The sequence below is a fragment of the Bos taurus genome, chromosome 7 (genome assembly GCF_002263795.3).
Source record: "Bos taurus isolate L1 Dominette 01449 registration number 42190680 breed Hereford chromosome 7, ARS-UCD2.0, whole genome shotgun sequence".
NCBI classification, from domain to species: Eukaryota; Metazoa; Chordata; class Mammalia; order Artiodactyla; family Bovidae; genus Bos; species Bos taurus.
In genome coordinates, this window is record NC_037334.1 from 21,431,109 (window position 1) to 21,447,755 (window position 16,647).

A 16,647-nucleotide genomic window follows, 5' to 3' on the forward strand; every position below is an offset into this window, starting at 1 on the left:
ATGGAGCTTCCAAGTGCCAGGAGATCGTGCTCCTGGGATCCCCTGGGAGGTGGCCAATGGCTCAGGACACTGTTGGCTTTGCTTTTATTTGTATGTTTATTTGACTGTGACGGGTGTTAGTTGTGGCACTCAGAGTCTTTAGTTGCAGAATGTGAACTCTTGTTCACGTGGAACTGTTCCAGCATACAGGATCTCGTTCCCCTACCAGGGATCGAACCTGGGCCCCCTGTAATGGGAGCGTGAAGTCTCAACCACTGGACCACCAGGGAACCCCCCGTTGTCGTTTGAAACAAATCAGCAGTCATTATGAAGTAGCCATGGTTTTCAAAGCATTCATGTGAGGCCTTCGGTCTCAAGACCTATTTCGTGGCCCGACTCTGGTGGCCCATTCTCTTGACCTTTGTGGGTTTGAACTAAAGCATCACTGGGAGAATATCAGCGTGGAATGGACACGCCTGGTGCCTGAGTGACCCTTGGATACCCTAGGGGGTAGGGTGGGTTGTGATTCTGTGTTCCTCCTGCCAGGTCAGGCCACCTCCCTGTCACAGTGAAACCAGCTGGTGGGGTTTGAGCTGCTAGAGAGGGGCCTTTGGGGAACTTGGCTTCTTTTCATGGGGTTCACAGAATCAGAAGATGAGTCCTTGGGCTCAGTGTTTTCCCTGAGGCAGTTCCTTGGGGATCTTGTTGGGGTGAACAGGAGGCAGGAAGCCTCCGTCTTCCCGGTTCCTCTTGTTTCCGTCTCCAGCACGTCTGCCATGTCCCTTCTTTACGAGTGTGTCAACACCGTCATCGCAGGTGAGTGCTGGGGTGACCCGCTCTGGATCAGGGTGCTGTCGCCGGCTAGGGGGCTGGTCCCAGGACCTCACCAGCAGATGCAGACACCCCTGGAGTTGAGGTTCCCACCTGGGAAGCTGCCTGGCCTGGCCCTGTGGACCTGTCAGCAACTGGACACTGCTGTGGCCAGAACCTCTGCCGCCTCAGGCTCCAGTGATAAACGCTGCACCCCCACCAGCGAGACTGTCTTCCTGAGCATTCTGGAGCAGGCCTCAGGCTGCTTCCCATGTGGTGTCCTGTATAGGAGCTGCAGCCAGGAGGGTCCTTGGAGGGCACCTGCATGCCCTTCCCACACAACTCTGCTAGAGCCCGTTAGCTGTGGGTCACTTGTCCCTGCAGCCCTGTTTCCTGTAGGCGGGCAGAGGGAGGTGGTGGCTGGAGGATTCAGTGTCTCATTGGCTATCCCTGCCCAGAGCTTGGACTGCTCCTCAGAGACCCACGGGCAGCTATAAGTTCAGTGAGGCTCAGGAACCTGGCCCTGGGCCTATGCTCATGACCACTGCATGGGCCATGAGTATCACCAAGGATCAGCGACGGTCACGGAGAGGGAGGGCGAGCATGGGACTTGGGAGCAGGGGAAGCTGGCTGGAGAGTGGCTCCTTTGTGTGGGAAGGTCCACAGGGAGGACTGAGGTGGGGCGGGATCACAGATGGCCCTGGGCCTGGCCATGGGCAGAGGGAGTGAGGATGCAGATAGAAGATAGCCTGCTCCATCGCACATTGCAGTCAGCAGGTCTCAGGCAGGGTGGCCCATGGACCTGCCCCCACCGGGCCTCGGGTCCCCGGGCGCTGTGGTCTGCTCCCCGGGCCAATCACGTGGGCCCTTACCCAGTGGTCTGTTTCAGTGCTCATCTCCCTGTCATCCGGCATGCCCAACCACAGCGCCAGCATCCAGGTATGTCCCAGGACCTGGGCTCTCCTCCTGGCTCCAAGTCACAACTCCACGTGGGCATAGACGTGACCAGTATTATTCTCCTCTTTGCAGCTCTGCGTTCAGAAATTGAGGATATTGATAGAAGACTCCGATCAGAACTGTGAGTTGCTCATCCCTCCAGGCTCTGCAGGGCCTGGGGGTGCCACTACACACGTACACAGTGGGCTGGCGTCTCGGTGTGTGGCTCAGCCCTTTGCCCATTGAAAGTGTCTTTGAACTCAGCCCTGTGCCCGCATCCATGGGGAGGCAGGACCTGACTGCAGGGAGGGGTGGGGAGGCTATGGCAGCACAGGGGAGAGGCCAAGGGCGCGCCAAGGCTCGGGAGGAGCAGGCTGGGCTTTGAGGGACCTCCCCATGGGCCTGCAGTCTTCTTGGAGGTTAACCAGACAGGCATTCCTGGTAGCGCTCCAGATCTGTTGGTTTTGAGCAGAGGTCACTGAATTCTTCCTGGGAAGGGCCAGGGAGTAACTCAGGTCAACTCTGCAGGTCGTGTGGTCTCTACCAGGGTAGCATAGAAGCTGCCTGGCGGGTGTTGGCAGGCATGTCACATGCCAGTGATGCTGCTGTGGATACGGGCCGTGGCTGGACCTGACCTGTGGCCCAGTTGGCTGCCCCTGGCATAGACAGTTGTGTGTTTGGGGTGCTAGAGGTTGGCAGTGAGGGGAGCCTGGTGCCTGGGAGACGTGGCCGACAGTGCCCAGGTGGTTGGGGTGTCGCTGCAGCCTGGCCTCGCCCCCGAACCTCGTGCAAGTGTGATGGCTACCCACTGTCTCCACAGTGAAGTACCTGGGGCTCCTGGCCATGTCCAAGATCCTGAGGACGCACCCCAAGTCTGTGCAGGCACACAAGGACCTCGTGCTGCAGTGCCTGGACGACAAGGATGAGTCCATCCGCCTTCGGGCCCTCGACCTCCTGTACGGAATGGTGCGTGCCTGCCCTGCCGCCCACATTGCCCCCCTGCTGGCCTGGCCCCTCCCTCACTGTCGCTGTCCCCCAGGTGTCCAAAAAGAACCTGATGGAGATCGTCAAGAAGCTGATGACCCACGTGGACAAGGCCGAGGGCACGACCTACCGTGACGAGCTGCTCACCAAGATCATCGACATTTGCAGCCAGTCCAACTATCAGCACATCACCAACTTTGAGTGGTGCGGCCTGTGGGCCCGTGGGGCCGGGGGCAGGGCAGCAGTGTGGTGCTAAGGCTGGCGGGGCCCTTCACAGACCCTGTCCCGCAGGTACATCAGCATCCTTGTGGAGCTGACGCGGCTGGAGGGCACCCGCCACGGCCACCTCATTGCCGCACAGATGCTGGACGTGGCCATCCGCGTGAAGGCCATCCGCAGGTTCGCCGTGGCACAGATGTCCGCGCTGCTTGACAGTGCCCACCTGGTGGCCAGCAGCCCTCAGCGCAGCGGCATCTGCGAGGTGCTCTACGCGGCTGCCTGGATTTGCGGGGAATTCTCCGAGTGAGTGGAGGATGGCCGTGGTCTCTTCCTCCAGGTCCCCTCCCTGAGCCTCAGTGCCAGGTGGGGGATCACAGGGGGTGGCAGGAGCCTGGGACACGGAGCTGTTGGGGTGGCCACTCACCAACCCTCCCATCCCCCAGACACCTGCAGGAGCCCCAGCAGACACTGGAGGCCATGCTGCGGCCCAAGGTTACCACACTGCCAGGACACATCCAGGCGGTGTACGTGCAGAACGTGGTCAAGCTGTATGCGGCCATCTTGCAGCAAAAGGAGCAGGCGGCAGATACTTCCGCAGCCCAGGAGGTCACCCAGCTCCTGGTGGAGCGGCTGCCACAGTTCGTGCAGAGTGCGGACCTGGAGGTCCAGGAGCGGGTGAGCGCAGTGGCTCGTCCACCTGAGGGCAGTTCAGGGGTGGGCCCTTTTGTGGTTCCCCACTCTTGGCCAGGGGCAGGACTGGCCAGTTTGGAGCCCCTGTGCTGGGGAGGCCCCAGGTGGTCCCATAGGAGGAGCCTGGCGAGGGGCAGTGGGGATGGGAGGCAGTGAGGGGGTGGGAGACCGTGGAAGGTAAGTGGTCAGCCCGAGCGAGGTGCAGCAAAGGTACCCGCAGATCCTGGTGGGTGCCGACAGGGAGGGTGGAGGAGAGCTGATGCACGAGAGCTTGGGGTGGCAGCTGGGCACTGGTGGCCCGGCGGCCTCTTTCATGAACCCTGTGATGATGCAAGCCCCAGTGGTCTCTGCAGTCGTGGTCAAGTGTTGGACATGAGCTTGTCTGTTTGTTGGCTAAGGGCCGCGAGCCTGGGTTGGCTGTGGTCCCATCCCTGGTGCTGAGAGAAGGCACCCTGGTGCCTCCCAGAGGTCAGGGGCTATGTTCTTGGAGCGATTGCCCAATAGGGTGGCATTCTTTCAGCCCCATAATCCTTCATCTTGCTCAGAACCCAGTTTCTGTCTCTGACTCTTTCTGAAGGAGATGGCAACTGGTCTATGTTTTTCTGGCTAGGCCCCATGGCCAAGTGGCTCCTCATAGAGCCTTCCAGACATTCTCAGCCAGGCTCTAGTCAGGAGCAGCTAGGTGTCTGTCTGTGTGTGCTTTGCCCTATAAGGGCTGAGTAGCCTTCAGGGCTGGTCCTTCGGGGCCCCCTTCTGACTCCTCTGGGGCCCCCGCAGGCATCCTGCATCTTGCAGCTGGTCAAGCATGTACAGAAGCTTCAGGCCAAGGACGTGCCAGTGGCAGAGGAAGTGAGCGCCCTCTTTGCTGGGGAGCTGAACCCGGTGGCTCCCAAGGCACAGAAAAAGGTTCCAGTCCCCGAAGGGTAAGTGTGCGGCCATCAGAGGACCTGGAGCCAGGTGGCATGAGGGCCCCCCCAGGCTTCTGTCCAGCCAGGAGTGGTGGAGGGAACGGAAGGACGTTCTCTGAGGTCAGGAGACCAACTCCTCCTCACACAGACTGTGCAGGGCACTTGGCTGGTTCTCTGGGTCCCTGCTGTCCCCACCCTGGCGCCGTCCCTGAGAAGGTAAGTGGGCAGTCCTGGCCTTCATGTCCTGGTCTCCAAGGGGACAGCAGTGTCCAGGGCCGGGCCTGCAAGCCAGAGCCGCCATGTGACCCCTGTGTCCCACAGCCTGGACCTGGATGCCTGGATTAACGAGCCACTCTCGGACAGCGAGTCTGAGGATGAGAAGCCCAAGGCCATGTTCCAGGACGAGGAGCAGCGACACACCAAGCCACGGGCACCCGAGGCAGACGAGCAGGAGCTGGCCCGGGTGAGGCAGGGCGGTCTCTCTGGCCTGTGGCCCATGCCCCTCCAGGCAGACCTTGGGACCTTGGGTGGACTTGTTCTCTTGGGCCAGAGCTCCCCAGGGAGAAACGTGGGTCCTGCCATTGCCCTTTTGGGTGTGGGGCCTGGGGACGACATGCGGACTTGGGTATGAGATGTGCCTCGTTCCCTGCTCTGCTCGTCCCCTGCAGGGGCCATCCCCCTGCCCCAGCCATGGAGCTCCCGGGTGGTCCCACTGGCCACCCCACTCCACCCCTCCCCACACTGGCTTCCCTCTCTGTTGGCCCAAGGCCAACGGTGAAAAGTGGCGAGGGGTCCAGTCCCCTAGACCTGGCTTGTGCAGGTGGTCTGGGAAGGTGCAGGGTAAGTACTCTGCACACCCACTGATGTGCTCACTGAATCCTGTCCCGCAGCGCCGAGAGGCCCGCAGGCAAGAGCAGGCCAACAACCCGTTCTACATCAAGAGTTCCCCGTCCCCCCAGAAGGTGAGGCTGGACTCCTTGTCCTGGAGGAATGGGCCAGGGCCCCATCTGCTCTCTATCCCTGGGCCGTGTGAGGCTGTCAGCAGGTCCAGGGGCAGGACCACAAGAGGCCCCCAGTAGCGACAGGCGGGGAGCAAGTTCTGCATGGTTGAGGTCAGGCTCCTCTGCCTTAGCGGGAAGCGAGTGAGCATGAGGGACATGGGGTTTTTGCAGGCGCCACTGCCACCATCTGTCTTCCTCCAGCCAGCAGACGCGTCGGCCGCCTTGGGCTCCCCCAGGGAAACATGGCTCCACGTGTGTCAGGCTTGCTGATGCCCGCTTTCCAGAAGCAGGAAGCCCTGTGTTTCTGTGTTTCCAAATAAGTGTGACTTTCAACTTGAAAAAAGATACAAATGCAAAAACGGACAAGTCTTGTACCCGTCCTGTACTCCCCGCACTGTCAGCCCCGCCCCTCTCCATGAGTCCTGCTCTGCAGCTTCAGCGTCATGCTGGGCCCTCTGCCCTGCGTGGTGACCAGCCTTGCTGTCTCCCCACAGAGGTATCAGGATGCGCCAGGCGTGGAGCACATCCCCGTGGTGCAGATCGACCTCTCGGTGCCCTTGAAGGTGCCAGGCAAGTGTCTTCGTGGGGTGAGGGTGTTGCAGACCAGCTTCAGACCTGCCCCAACTCTGGTTCTGTCCAGCCAGCATCCTCCCCCCCCATCCCTCTGCCAGCAGGGGGCGTGTACACAGGTCCCTAGGTCCATCCCCACACAGCCCTGGGCCCCCTGTCTGCGTCCCAGTGGTCAGGGCAGTGCCCCCCGGGTGGGGGCAGGGCATGGCTCTGCTCTTAGGCTGTGGGCTAAGCACCCACATCCCAACAGGGATGCCCCTATCGGACCAGTATGTGAAGCTGGAGGAGGAGAGGCGGCACCGGCAGCGGCTGGAGAAGGATAAGCGGAAGAAGAAGAAACGCGAGCGCGAGCGCCGGGGCACGCGGCGTCACAGCTCGCTGCACACGGAGAGCGACGAGGACATCGCACCTGCCCAGCGCGTGGACATCGTCACCGAGGAGATGCCTGAGGTCAGCTGCTCACCCTGCCCCGCCCCCGGGCCCTGGTCAGCTCTGCCCTGTGAGCTGTGAGCACCTCCTGCACTTCTGTTCCATTAACTGTCCTGATCCCCCGCCCATGCTGAGCACCAGGCCCCAGATCAGATGCTCTCATGGGTGTGGACCTGCTGATTTGTTTCTGAGAAGGGAGGTGGGGCCCGGTGGGGTTGTGGGGAGGGTGGGTTGATCCAGACACAGCATTTCTGTTGTCCCTCAGAACGCCCTGCCCAGTGACGAGGACGACAAAGATCCCAATGACCCTTACAGGGCCCTGGACATCGACCTGGATAAGTAAGTGCTGGGAGTGAGGCCAGGGCAGCTGCCCATAGGGCTGGACGTGGCCTGGGTTCCCCACGTCCTGGTCCCTCCCTCTGTCCTCTCTTGACTGCTCGGCATGGCCTGGGGTAAGGGTCCCGGCAGCAGAGTGGACTACTTGCCCCCAGGCCTCATCCTAGGCCACTCATCCTGTGACCACCCCCAGGCCCCTAGCTGATAGTGAGAAGCTGCCTGTCCAGAAACACAGAAACGCTGAGACCTCCAAGTCCCCTGAGAAAGAGGATGTCCCCCTTGTGGAGAAGAAGAGCAAGAAACCCAAGAAGAAGGAGAAGAAGCACAAGGAGAAGGAGCGGGAGAAGAAGAAGAAGGAGGTGGAGAAGGTGAGAGGCCAGGCTTACTTGTCTTATCAGATGGGGTGGGGCAGGGATGTCCTGGGCTGTCAGCCTCCCCTCTCCCATGGTGTGCGTGTCCTGCACGTGGAGGGACGGTTCGGCAGAGCTACCACACACAGGGTGTGTTACTTCACTCCAGAGCAACACGGCTTTGCCTGGATGTGTGGTCCCAGTAGGTGCCTGGACCCATGGCAAGAGAGCCGGACGCACCACTGGCTCCCAGCACACTCAGGTCGTATGGGGCATAGTGTCCTGTGCTTGTCAGGGCAGCCATGCCTTCTCAGGGCCCGTCCAGCTGCTCCAGCTCAAGGTCTGTGTTCCTGTGGTTTCAGGGTGAGGACTTGGACTTCTGGTTGTCTACTACGCCGCCTGCTGCCACACCAGCCCTGGTAAGAGCCTGGTTGTGACTTGTGCTGACCGCGAGTGCTCCTCAGCTGGACACCCGTGCTTTTCAGCTTTGGAGAGCTACGTCTTAGAGGCATTAGGGGGCCCCCCTCACTGGGGGCAGAAGGATGTGGGGTGATCCTCAGGCAGACCAGCCAGGTCTGGGCTGGGTCAGTCCCATGCTCAGGGTCTTGTGCAGACAATGGTTTCGGGGCGGGCCCTTGTCTCAGAGCCAGGCAGCAGCCTTGGGCAGCAGTTTCGTGTCTGTATCTGGGGCCTGGTGGCTCTGGGGTCTTCTGGATCAGTGCTAGCCGACCCTCATGCCAGGCCTCCTCTCCTGTCTGCTGGCCACCAGCACTTTGGGGGGAAGCCACACATCGTCAGGAGGGAGGCTCATCAGTGCAGGGTGTTCCAGGGCAAGGCAGGTCAGGGGGCGCAGGACTCCCCATCCTGGGCCCCGGCTGCCTTTGAAACCCCCTGCCACCAACCCCGGCCTGGCCCCCCATAGGAAGAGCTGGAGGTGAACACCACAGTCACTGTCCTGAAGGAGGGGCAGGAGGAGCCCCGGGGAGAGGAACAGGATGCCGAAGAGGACAGGGAGCAGGACCTGGAGAAGGTGGGGACGCGTGTGCGGGGGTTGGGCTGGGGGCGGCGCTCCCGCACTTGCTAGGGCTCCTAACAGCAGTCTCCTGTTGCCAAGCTCCCTGGGTCCTAATCATGCAGCGCTGTTGGGCTGTGGCTCGTCAGAGGAGTGCAGGGCTGACTCAAGCCTGTTCCCGCTCCAGAAACCCTCCAAGCACAAGAAGAAGAAACACAAGAAAGACAAGGAGGAGCGGCCCAAGGACAAGAGGAAGTCCAAGAAGAAGGTGCCACCAGCGGATGAGGAGGCTGCTGAGCCCGTGGAGAACGGCACACTCGAAGAGGAGCCCCTGCCGGTGAGGGTCCTCCCAACCTAGCCGGTGCTGGGAGCCTCTGGGACGTGGGGTCTCCCTGTCCCCCGTTCTCACGCTCCTGATGTTTCCTGAGGGGGTGCCCCCAGCAGCCCTCACCATCACTCCCAGGTCCTCACTGCCCGGAGCTGACATGTTTCTCTTTTGTCCACAGCCCATGTCCAGCTACATTCTTCTGGCTGAAAATTCTTATATCAAGATGGTAAGCGAAATTTGGCTTTCAGGAGGTGGGGCCAAGAGTGCTTGAGGCTCAGGGCTCCTTTCTCTGGACATGAGGGGGTGCCCACACTCTCTAGGCATGGGGTCCCAAGTGGCTCCCCTGCACCACTGACCCTGGGTTCTGCTCTACAGACGTACGATGTACAGGGCAGCCTACAGAAGGACAGCCAGGTCACAGTCTCTGTGGTCCTGGAGAACCAGAGCGACAGCTTTCTCAAGAGCATGGAGCTCAATGTGCTGGACTCGCTCAATGCCCGGCTGGCCCGGCCCGAGGGCTCCTCGGTCCACGACGGTGTCCCCGTGCCTTTCCAGCTGCCCCCTGGTGAGTGAGCCTGGCTCAGCGGCCCAGGACAGCAGTGCTGGGGACAGACCCTGGGCAGCCTTAACTCCCTGCCGCCTGCCCAGGTGACGCCATCCTGCACCATTCCTCAGGCCCATGTCTTGCCCGCACCAGGTATTTCCAACGAGGCCCAGTTTGTGTTCACCATTCAGAGCATCGTCATGGCCCAGAAGCTCAAGGGGACACTGTCTTTCATCGCCAAGGTACGGGGGTGGGTGCCCCGAGGGTCAGTTATGCACCCGAGCTCAAAGGCTCTGCCCTGCGCCCCCTCGCCCTGTGCCCCCTCACCCTGCACCCACTCTGCCCCACAGAACGACGAAGGCTCCACCCACGAGAAGCTTGACTTCAAACTGCACTTCACCTGCACCTCGTACCTGGTCACCACACCGTGCTACAGGTGCGCTGCCCTCCCTCCTGCCCCCAGCTCCCTGCTTTCCTGCCATGGGGGCTCCAGACAGTCATCTCTACAACGCTCTCTGACCTGAGGAGAGGATGTGGGCGGAGTGTCAGGTGACCGGCTCAGGCGCCTCAGGCTCAGCACATCCCCAGCAGCCTGAACAACAGGCCTGGCATCCCTCCCTGGACCAGACACTGGACTCCAGACTCAGAATATGGGCAGGGCTGGGTCCTCCTGAGGCCTTGTGCAGTGTGGCATGCAGATAACTGCCATCCCCGTGGACACACACGCTCCTCCTTCTCGCACGTCTGCGTCCTGATCTCCTGTTCACACCAGGACCCCTATTACATGGCATTGGGGTCCTGTCACCAAACCCAGTCACATTCCCACAGCCTGGGTGTCAGGGCTGAAACTTACGGGCTTTGGGGACACTGTTGAGGTGTTGACTTCTTACAGGACCAGTGGAGACCCTGAGCCACAGGCCCTCAGAGGAGGCGCCCATCCCCGGGCAAGGCCCCTGTTGCCACCTTCTCTCTGTCCTTCCCACAGCGATGCCTTTGCCAAGTTGCTGGAGTCTGGGGACCTGAGCATGAGCTCGATCAAGGTGGATGGCATTAGTATGTCCTTCCATAACCTCCTGGCAAAGATCTGTTTTCATCACCGTTTTTCTGGTAAGACTGGACACAGCTGATAGGTTGCTTGGCCTTCTTCCCGCACATGGGGCTCCCCCGCTGCCTGGGGCTGGCCCGGCCTCACACCGCCCTCTGTTGCAGTTGTGGAGCGAGTGGACTCCTGTGCCTCCATGTACAGCCGCTCCATCCAGGGCCACCACGTCTGCCTCCTGGTGAAGAAGGTGAGCCCTCAGGGTCTGGCGGGCCTGCCCAGCCTCAACACTGTCCTCCAGCGCAACTGCTCTGCTCTGAGCTCAGTCTGAGATGATTTTGCTGAAAGCTCTGACCCTGTGCTCCTGAGCAGTGTCGGCCTTTCCTCTGCCTGGCCCACTCCCTCCTCTCGTATCTCCTGGAAGAGGTCATGTTTAAGTCAATGTGTTTCTTCTGGCATATTATTGTAGAATTCAAGGAAAGCATCTGGGTGTGGAGAGTTCTTTTCTGAAAAGTTTTTATCTACAAGTTCAGTTTCTTTTTTTTTCATAACTGCTTTATTCTTTTTAAAAAATTTGTTTTTGGTCGCTCCAGGTTTTTGTTGCTGCAGGCTTTCTCTAGTTGCAGTGAGCAGGGGCTGCTCTCTAGGGCTTCTCATTGCACGGCTTCTCTTGTTGAGGAGCACGGACTCTAGGCACAGGGGCTTAGTTGCCCCTCAGCATGTGGGATCTTCCCAGACCAGGGATGGAATCTGTGTTCTCTGTATTGGCAGGTGGATCCTTATCCACTGGACCACGAGGGAAATCCTCAGTTTCTTTCTTTGGTACTTTTAGGGTTCCTTGCTTTGTCTGTTTCTTACTGTGTGAGTTTCAGTAGTTTGTAGTCTTCAAAGAAGTGGTTGGTTTCATCTGGATTATGGAGGTGATGGTGGATCAAGTCATCTGGTTCTTTTCTTTTCCTTTTAGTATCTGAGGGATCAGTGGTGATAAGCTTTCATTCCTGATATTGGTAATTGTCTCCTCTCCTTTTTCTTGGTTATCTTGGCCAGAAGGCTTATTTATCCATTTTGAAAGATCAATTTAATAACCAATTTTTTTGAAGGGTTGGGGAATTCCTTGGAGGTCCAATGGTTAGAACTCTGCACTTCCACTGCCAGGGACTTGGGTTTGATTCCTGGTTGGGGAACAGATCCCACAAGCAATGGCAATTCAATGCATATGTGATCAGTTGTGTTCTGCTCTTTGCAACCCCCTGGGCTGCAGCCCATGAGGCTCCTCTGTCCTGGGATTCTCCAGGCAAGAATGCTGGAGTGAGTTGCCATTTCCTTCTCCAGGGGATCTTCCTGACCCAGGGATTGAACTCAGGTCTCCTGTGTCTCCTGCTTTGGCAGGTGGGTTCTTGACCACTGAGCCACTTGGGAAGTCCCCACAAGCAATGAGGTGTAGCCAAAAAAAAATAATTAATTTTACTGAATATTGCTGCATATCTCCTTATTTCTGCTTGCTTTGGGTTTATTTTGCTCTTTTACAAATATATAAGGTGAAAACTTAGACCTTTCCAACAGGCCTGTCTTTTCTAATAAAGTCTTTAATTAAGTTAGGAACTTTTCTCTACATACTTCTTTAGCTGAACCCCACAGGTTTTTGTGATTCATTTTCATGTGTATACAGTTCCAAATATTTCCTAATTTCTATCACTACCTCCTCACTGACCTGTGGACTTATTTCTAAGCATTGGGAGAGTTCCCTGTTGCTTCCTGGCCTTGGTTTCTGGTGTGACCTCTCAGGCCTCCGAAAGGTGCTGAGACTGGAGCTCTGTCCTGGGTATGGTCCGCGTGGACAGCTGTTCTGTAGGTGTTCCTGCGATACGTATGTCACCCAGATCCTGCTGGTTGACTGTGTTTTTGATTCTTCTGGATCCTTGCATATTTTCTCTATGCCAGTCCTCCATGAGTGAGTAAGGAACATGAAGCCAGTGGTGGTCAGCTGTGGACCATTAGAATGGTCCATTAATGGTCTATTAATGGTCCGTTACGACTGTGGACCATTAGAATCATGAGTCTGGGCGAGTGGATCCCCTCACTAGTTGGTGTGTTCGTCTCTGTCCTGTGCTGGCTGTGTCTTTGCTCTGAAGTCCACTTTGTTTGGTGTCAGTACAGCCATTCTGTGTGTGTGTGTGTGTTTTAATAACATTTATTTATTTACTTGGGCTTCCCTGATAGGTCAATTGGAAAGAATCTGCCTGCAATGTATAGGAGATCCCGGTTGGATTCCTGGGTTGGGAAGATCTCCTGGAAAAAGGGATAGGCTTACCTACATTCCAGTATTCTTGGGCTTCCCTTGCAGCTGAGCTGGTAAAGAATCCTCCTGCAATGTGGGAGACCTAGGTTTGATCCCTCTGTTGGGAAGATCCCCTGGAAAAGGGAAAGTCTACCCATTTGAATATTCCGGCTTGGAGAATTCCATGGACTGTACAGTCCATGGGGTCACAGAATCAGACACGACTGAGGGACTTTCACTTCACATTTATTTACTTACTTATAGCACTGCTGGGTCTTTGTTGCTGCATGGGCCATTCTCTAGTTGTGGCACATGGGCTTGATTGCCCCACAGCATGTGGGATCTTTCCAGACCAGGGATGGAACCCATGTCCCCTGTATTGGCAGGCAGATTCTTTACCACTGAGCTACCAGGGAAGCCCTCTTTCTGTCATTTGGTCTGTGCTTATGTGGCAAATCCTTTGTGGTAAACCTGCCTTTATCCTTGTATTGAAAAGGATTTCTCATGGATACCGTGTCCTTATTCATTCTGTCAGTCTCTTTCAGTTGTATTGTTCAGAGCATTGTGCTTAAAGTATTACTGGTATTTTGGGGTTTGTCTTGCAGTTAGTTTGTTCCCTGTGTTTTTTCTTTCATCCTTCTGCTTTCGCCTTCTGTGGCGTATGTGAGCGTTACCAGTGTCCATGTTTATATGTTAACAGAGTCTCTGTGTGTCTGGAGCTCTGGGGACTACATCCCCACCCTTGGTGTTCACAGTCTACTTGGAGCTCAGGTGGAACCTGACACTTGCTTAGCCCTTGACCCTCCCCCCATACAGGAGGTGGTCTCAGGTTTTGCTTCTGCAGACACTGAAGGCACCTTTTCTTCAGTGTGTTACAGCTTTACAGATTCCAGAGACCTCAGGAGACAAGACGGCCTCGTCTGCTCACCCGCGTGCCTGCCGTTTCTGTCGCTTTCACTGCTCACATTCCACTCTGTCTTCTGCCTCATTTTCTCCATCTAAAGAACTTTAGATCAGGTCTTTTGGCTGTATGAGTTCTCTCAGTTTCCTTCATCCGATCATTCTTTGTTTTACTGTTTGTCAAGACTGTTTTTGCTGGGTATAGAATTTTTGCTTTGCTTTTTTTTTCTCACACAGTACTTCAAAACTAGGCCATTTCCTTTTGGTGTCTCAGTTTCCAACAAGGAATGTTTTCCCTTAACTAAAAAATGTACTGTTTCCCCCTGGCTGTTTCAGGTTTTCCTTTGTTCTTGGTTTTAGCAGTTTGTGACATGTCTTGGTATTGACTTCCTTGATCTGGGCTGTCTGCTGACACAACCCTCAATCCACGTGGCGTCAGTAAAGCTGTCGGGAATGTAGGGAACTGAAACAGCAGCAGGGCCTCCCTTCCAGCATCTGCTCCTGCCAATCCCTGGGGCTCTGGGCCCTGCACACTGTGTCTGGACCCCTGACCCTGCCCTTTTCTCATCGTGTGCTGCCGAGATGAGAAATGAGGGATTCATGAATATTCAGCATAACAAACTGATTCTGTGGTCACAATGGTTCATCTCTGTCTCTTTTTGTACATCAGAAAATTCAAAAGGGATTTTTATTTTATAACTTAAAAACCTTACCATTAAATTCTTTAAATATTTAAGGGAAATGGCTTTAAGAAGTTCTAATGGAAAAAAAAAAAATGAGGGGTCCAGGTGTGCTTTCACTGGACTTAAACTTTCTAGTGTTATTTCCACTCATCCTGCACAGCCTTTACCAGAGGGGTTCCCTGGAAAGGGACCTAGCTCCTGTTAATGGTGTGGAGTCTGTTGAATGTGCTGATCTGTGCATTTCTGTCTTTTGCACAACTCAGTTCTCAGCTATGATTTTAAGTACCTTTTCAGCACTGCTTTCTCTGTCTTCTCTGTCTCGGGTCCCAGTGATGTGAATCTTTGCTACTTCACCCATCTCCACCTCCTTTCCACTGTCTGTTCAGATTGGATCATTTCCATTAATCTCTTGTCAGGGTCATAGAGTTTTCTGTCATGTAAGTTCTGTTGTGTGCAGCTGGTATATTCCAGTCTAGAAGTTCCCTGGGTTGATCTTTATTTCTTCCTTTTCTTTGCTGAGATGTTGTGTTCTGCTTGCTTCAGGAATGTATGTGATTGCTGATGGGAGGTTCTTGGAGTCACTAAAGCCTTTCAAGGTGATTCTGACATCCATCTCTTCTCCGTGGGTATTTGTGGGTTGTCTTTTCCACGTGAGCTAAGATTTCCGTGGTCTTGGAGTGCCGATTTTGGAAGTTTTGAATTGGAGACCGTGGGCCTTCTTCACACCTGTGGAGAAGGTTGGCACTCAGATTCCATCTGCAGGACATCTGGTGCTGCACTCAGCTGTTCCCTGTGCCCCTGAGGGGCTGGGATCCCTGCCTTTGCCAGAGCATCAGTCCTGAGCCCCTGCGGTTCTGGCCTCTCCAGGTCCTGCAGCTCCTCCCATGGGGTGTGGGAGATATGGGGTGTGGTGTGCCTGCTCCGTCCTACCTGGAGCCCCTCTTCTTGGTTATCAAAGCACCCCAGAATAGGAGAGGGTTATCAGAGCACCCCGAAGTAGGAGAGGATGTCCAGAGGGTGGCATCTCTTGAGTGCCGGCTGTTGTTTCCCTCACAGGGCGAAAAGTCAGTGTCGGTGGATGGGAAGTGCAGCGACCCAACGCTGCTGAGCAACCTGCTGGAGGAAATGAAGGAGACGCTGGCCACGTGCTGAGTGCCGCCTCCCACAGGAGGGCGGCCGTGTGCTGCACACACTGGGTCCAGCCAGGCGTTGACCAAGTCCACCATCGTCCACTGTGTAGACCTCGCAGTTCACGTTGCGTTGATTTACCTTGTCATCTTTTTTACTTTGCTTCTCTCTACTCTCTAGCGAGCAGCCCTTGCCAGTCCCCAAGCCAGCCAGGGCTCTTCTGGCTGGAGCGGACTGTGCCTGTGGCTATGGGGGCTGCCTGAGGGTGAGCGTGACCGCTATCGAGGCCAGGACCTGGCGGGGGCTGGATGGGGACCGGACGGAGCGGCGCGTCCCACTTCTGTCAAGTCGTCCGAGTCCCATGAGTTCCCAGATTGCTGCCCGCAGGCCCTAGGGGTGGAGGCCAGGCCAGCTGCTTGGGGGAGACATTCCTCTTCACCCCACGCCTAGGGGCACTTCCTCCCCAGGACACACTATGGGGCAGAGTCTTGCAGGCTGCCGTCCATCACATCCTGTTTGTTCTACCACCGTGTCCTGTGTGTCTGCTGAGGGGAGTGCCCAGCGGGGTCCAGGGCCTTGGCCTCCGTGCCCAGCTGCGTGTTGCGGTGAGTGGTGGAGAGCTACAGCTCTGGCTCTCCTGTCATCACTGGATGCTCTGCAGGTCTGTGTCTGCACCTGTGGAAGGGCCTGGGCCTGGCCCTGTTTCCTTGCTGGGAAGCACGTGGGTCCGGGGGTGGCTGGGCCCCTGAGATGCACCTCAGGGGCAGGGGGGGACCCCAGCCCACCCCCGTGAGACTGAACTTTCCTCAAACATGATGGTCCTCAATGACATTTTAACTTCTTTTGATGAAAACTGTCACTTTAGCATGTAGAGTAACCTATTACAGAATCCTGTGCAGTGATTCTAGAATCTCTAAATTGTATGATGTGTTATATAAGAATTTATTTGCTATCGACATTCCCGTGTAAAGGAGAGACATATCATGCTGCTGTAATGATTTTGTGTCAAGATGATCCAATAAACTTGCGAAACAGGCATTTATCCATTGGGTCTCTTGCCTTTGGCAACGTATGCCCCGAGTAGGGGATTCTTCCCCAGTGTTGGGGGGGGTCAGCATACAGCCAGACCTCTCGACAGTCTTGCAGCACCTAGGGGTCAGAGGGGGCCACAGGGCACCCTTGTGCAGGTTGCATTGTAAAGCTAGGGCGCCCCTGCCCTTCTGCCTGTACCTCTTGTCCCCTCCGGAGGGGTGTGGTCCTCTGGGCTCCTGGGCCCCAGCGGTAACAGCAAGGAGACACCTGATACCCATCCCCTCACAGGACTCCATGGGGCCTAGCAACTGCTGTCCCTTTCCAGGGAACCCCTCTGGTAAAAGTTGTGCAGGATGAGTGGAAATATCACTGAAGTTTAAGTCCAATGAAAGTTGTGTTAAAGTTGAACCCCTCGTTTCTAATCTTGGCAGCACACAATGAGAAGAGGGCAGGGTCAGGGGTCCGGACACAGTGTGTGGGGGCCCAGAGCC

At 56.5% G+C, this 16,647-nt stretch overlaps 1 protein-coding gene across 2 annotated transcripts in view; it reads left to right on the forward strand.

Moving 5' to 3' along the window:
- The window catches only part of AP3D1 (adaptor related protein complex 3 subunit delta 1), a 33,336-nt gene extending 17,170 nt beyond the window's left edge, over nt 1-16,166 (forward strand). Inside the window, exons 9-32 of one of the 2 annotated variants that reach the window (NM_173998.4) lie at nt 746-795; nt 1,679-1,728; nt 1,819-1,867; nt 2,546-2,691; nt 2,765-2,913; nt 3,001-3,231; nt 3,372-3,603; nt 4,396-4,541; nt 4,848-4,989; nt 5,417-5,488; nt 6,022-6,097; nt 6,348-6,547; nt 6,792-6,865; nt 7,056-7,230; nt 7,575-7,631; nt 8,135-8,242; nt 8,412-8,561; nt 8,731-8,778; nt 8,928-9,117; nt 9,250-9,338; nt 9,447-9,532; nt 10,082-10,203; nt 10,306-10,385; nt 15,053-16,161. In NM_173998.4, coding sequence (NP_776423.3) covers nt 746-795; nt 1,679-1,728; nt 1,819-1,867; nt 2,546-2,691; nt 2,765-2,913; nt 3,001-3,231; nt 3,372-3,603; nt 4,396-4,541; nt 4,848-4,989; nt 5,417-5,488; nt 6,022-6,097; nt 6,348-6,547; nt 6,792-6,865; nt 7,056-7,230; nt 7,575-7,631; nt 8,135-8,242; nt 8,412-8,561; nt 8,731-8,778; nt 8,928-9,117; nt 9,250-9,338; nt 9,447-9,532; nt 10,082-10,203; nt 10,306-10,385; nt 15,053-15,148 — 2,818 coding nt within the window. In that variant the 3' untranslated portion in view covers nt 15,149-16,161. Of the gene's footprint in view, nt 1-745; nt 796-1,678; nt 1,729-1,818; nt 1,868-2,545; nt 2,692-2,764; nt 2,914-3,000; nt 3,232-3,371; nt 3,604-4,395; nt 4,542-4,847; nt 4,990-5,416; nt 5,489-6,021; nt 6,098-6,347; nt 6,548-6,791; nt 6,866-7,055; nt 7,231-7,574; nt 7,632-8,134; nt 8,243-8,411; nt 8,562-8,730; nt 8,779-8,927; nt 9,118-9,249; nt 9,339-9,446; nt 9,533-10,081; nt 10,204-10,305; nt 10,386-15,052 lie in introns of both variants that reach the window. The other variant, XM_024993822.2, reaches the window with a different exon arrangement.
- The last annotated feature ends 481 nt before the right edge of the window (nt 16,167-16,647 follow it).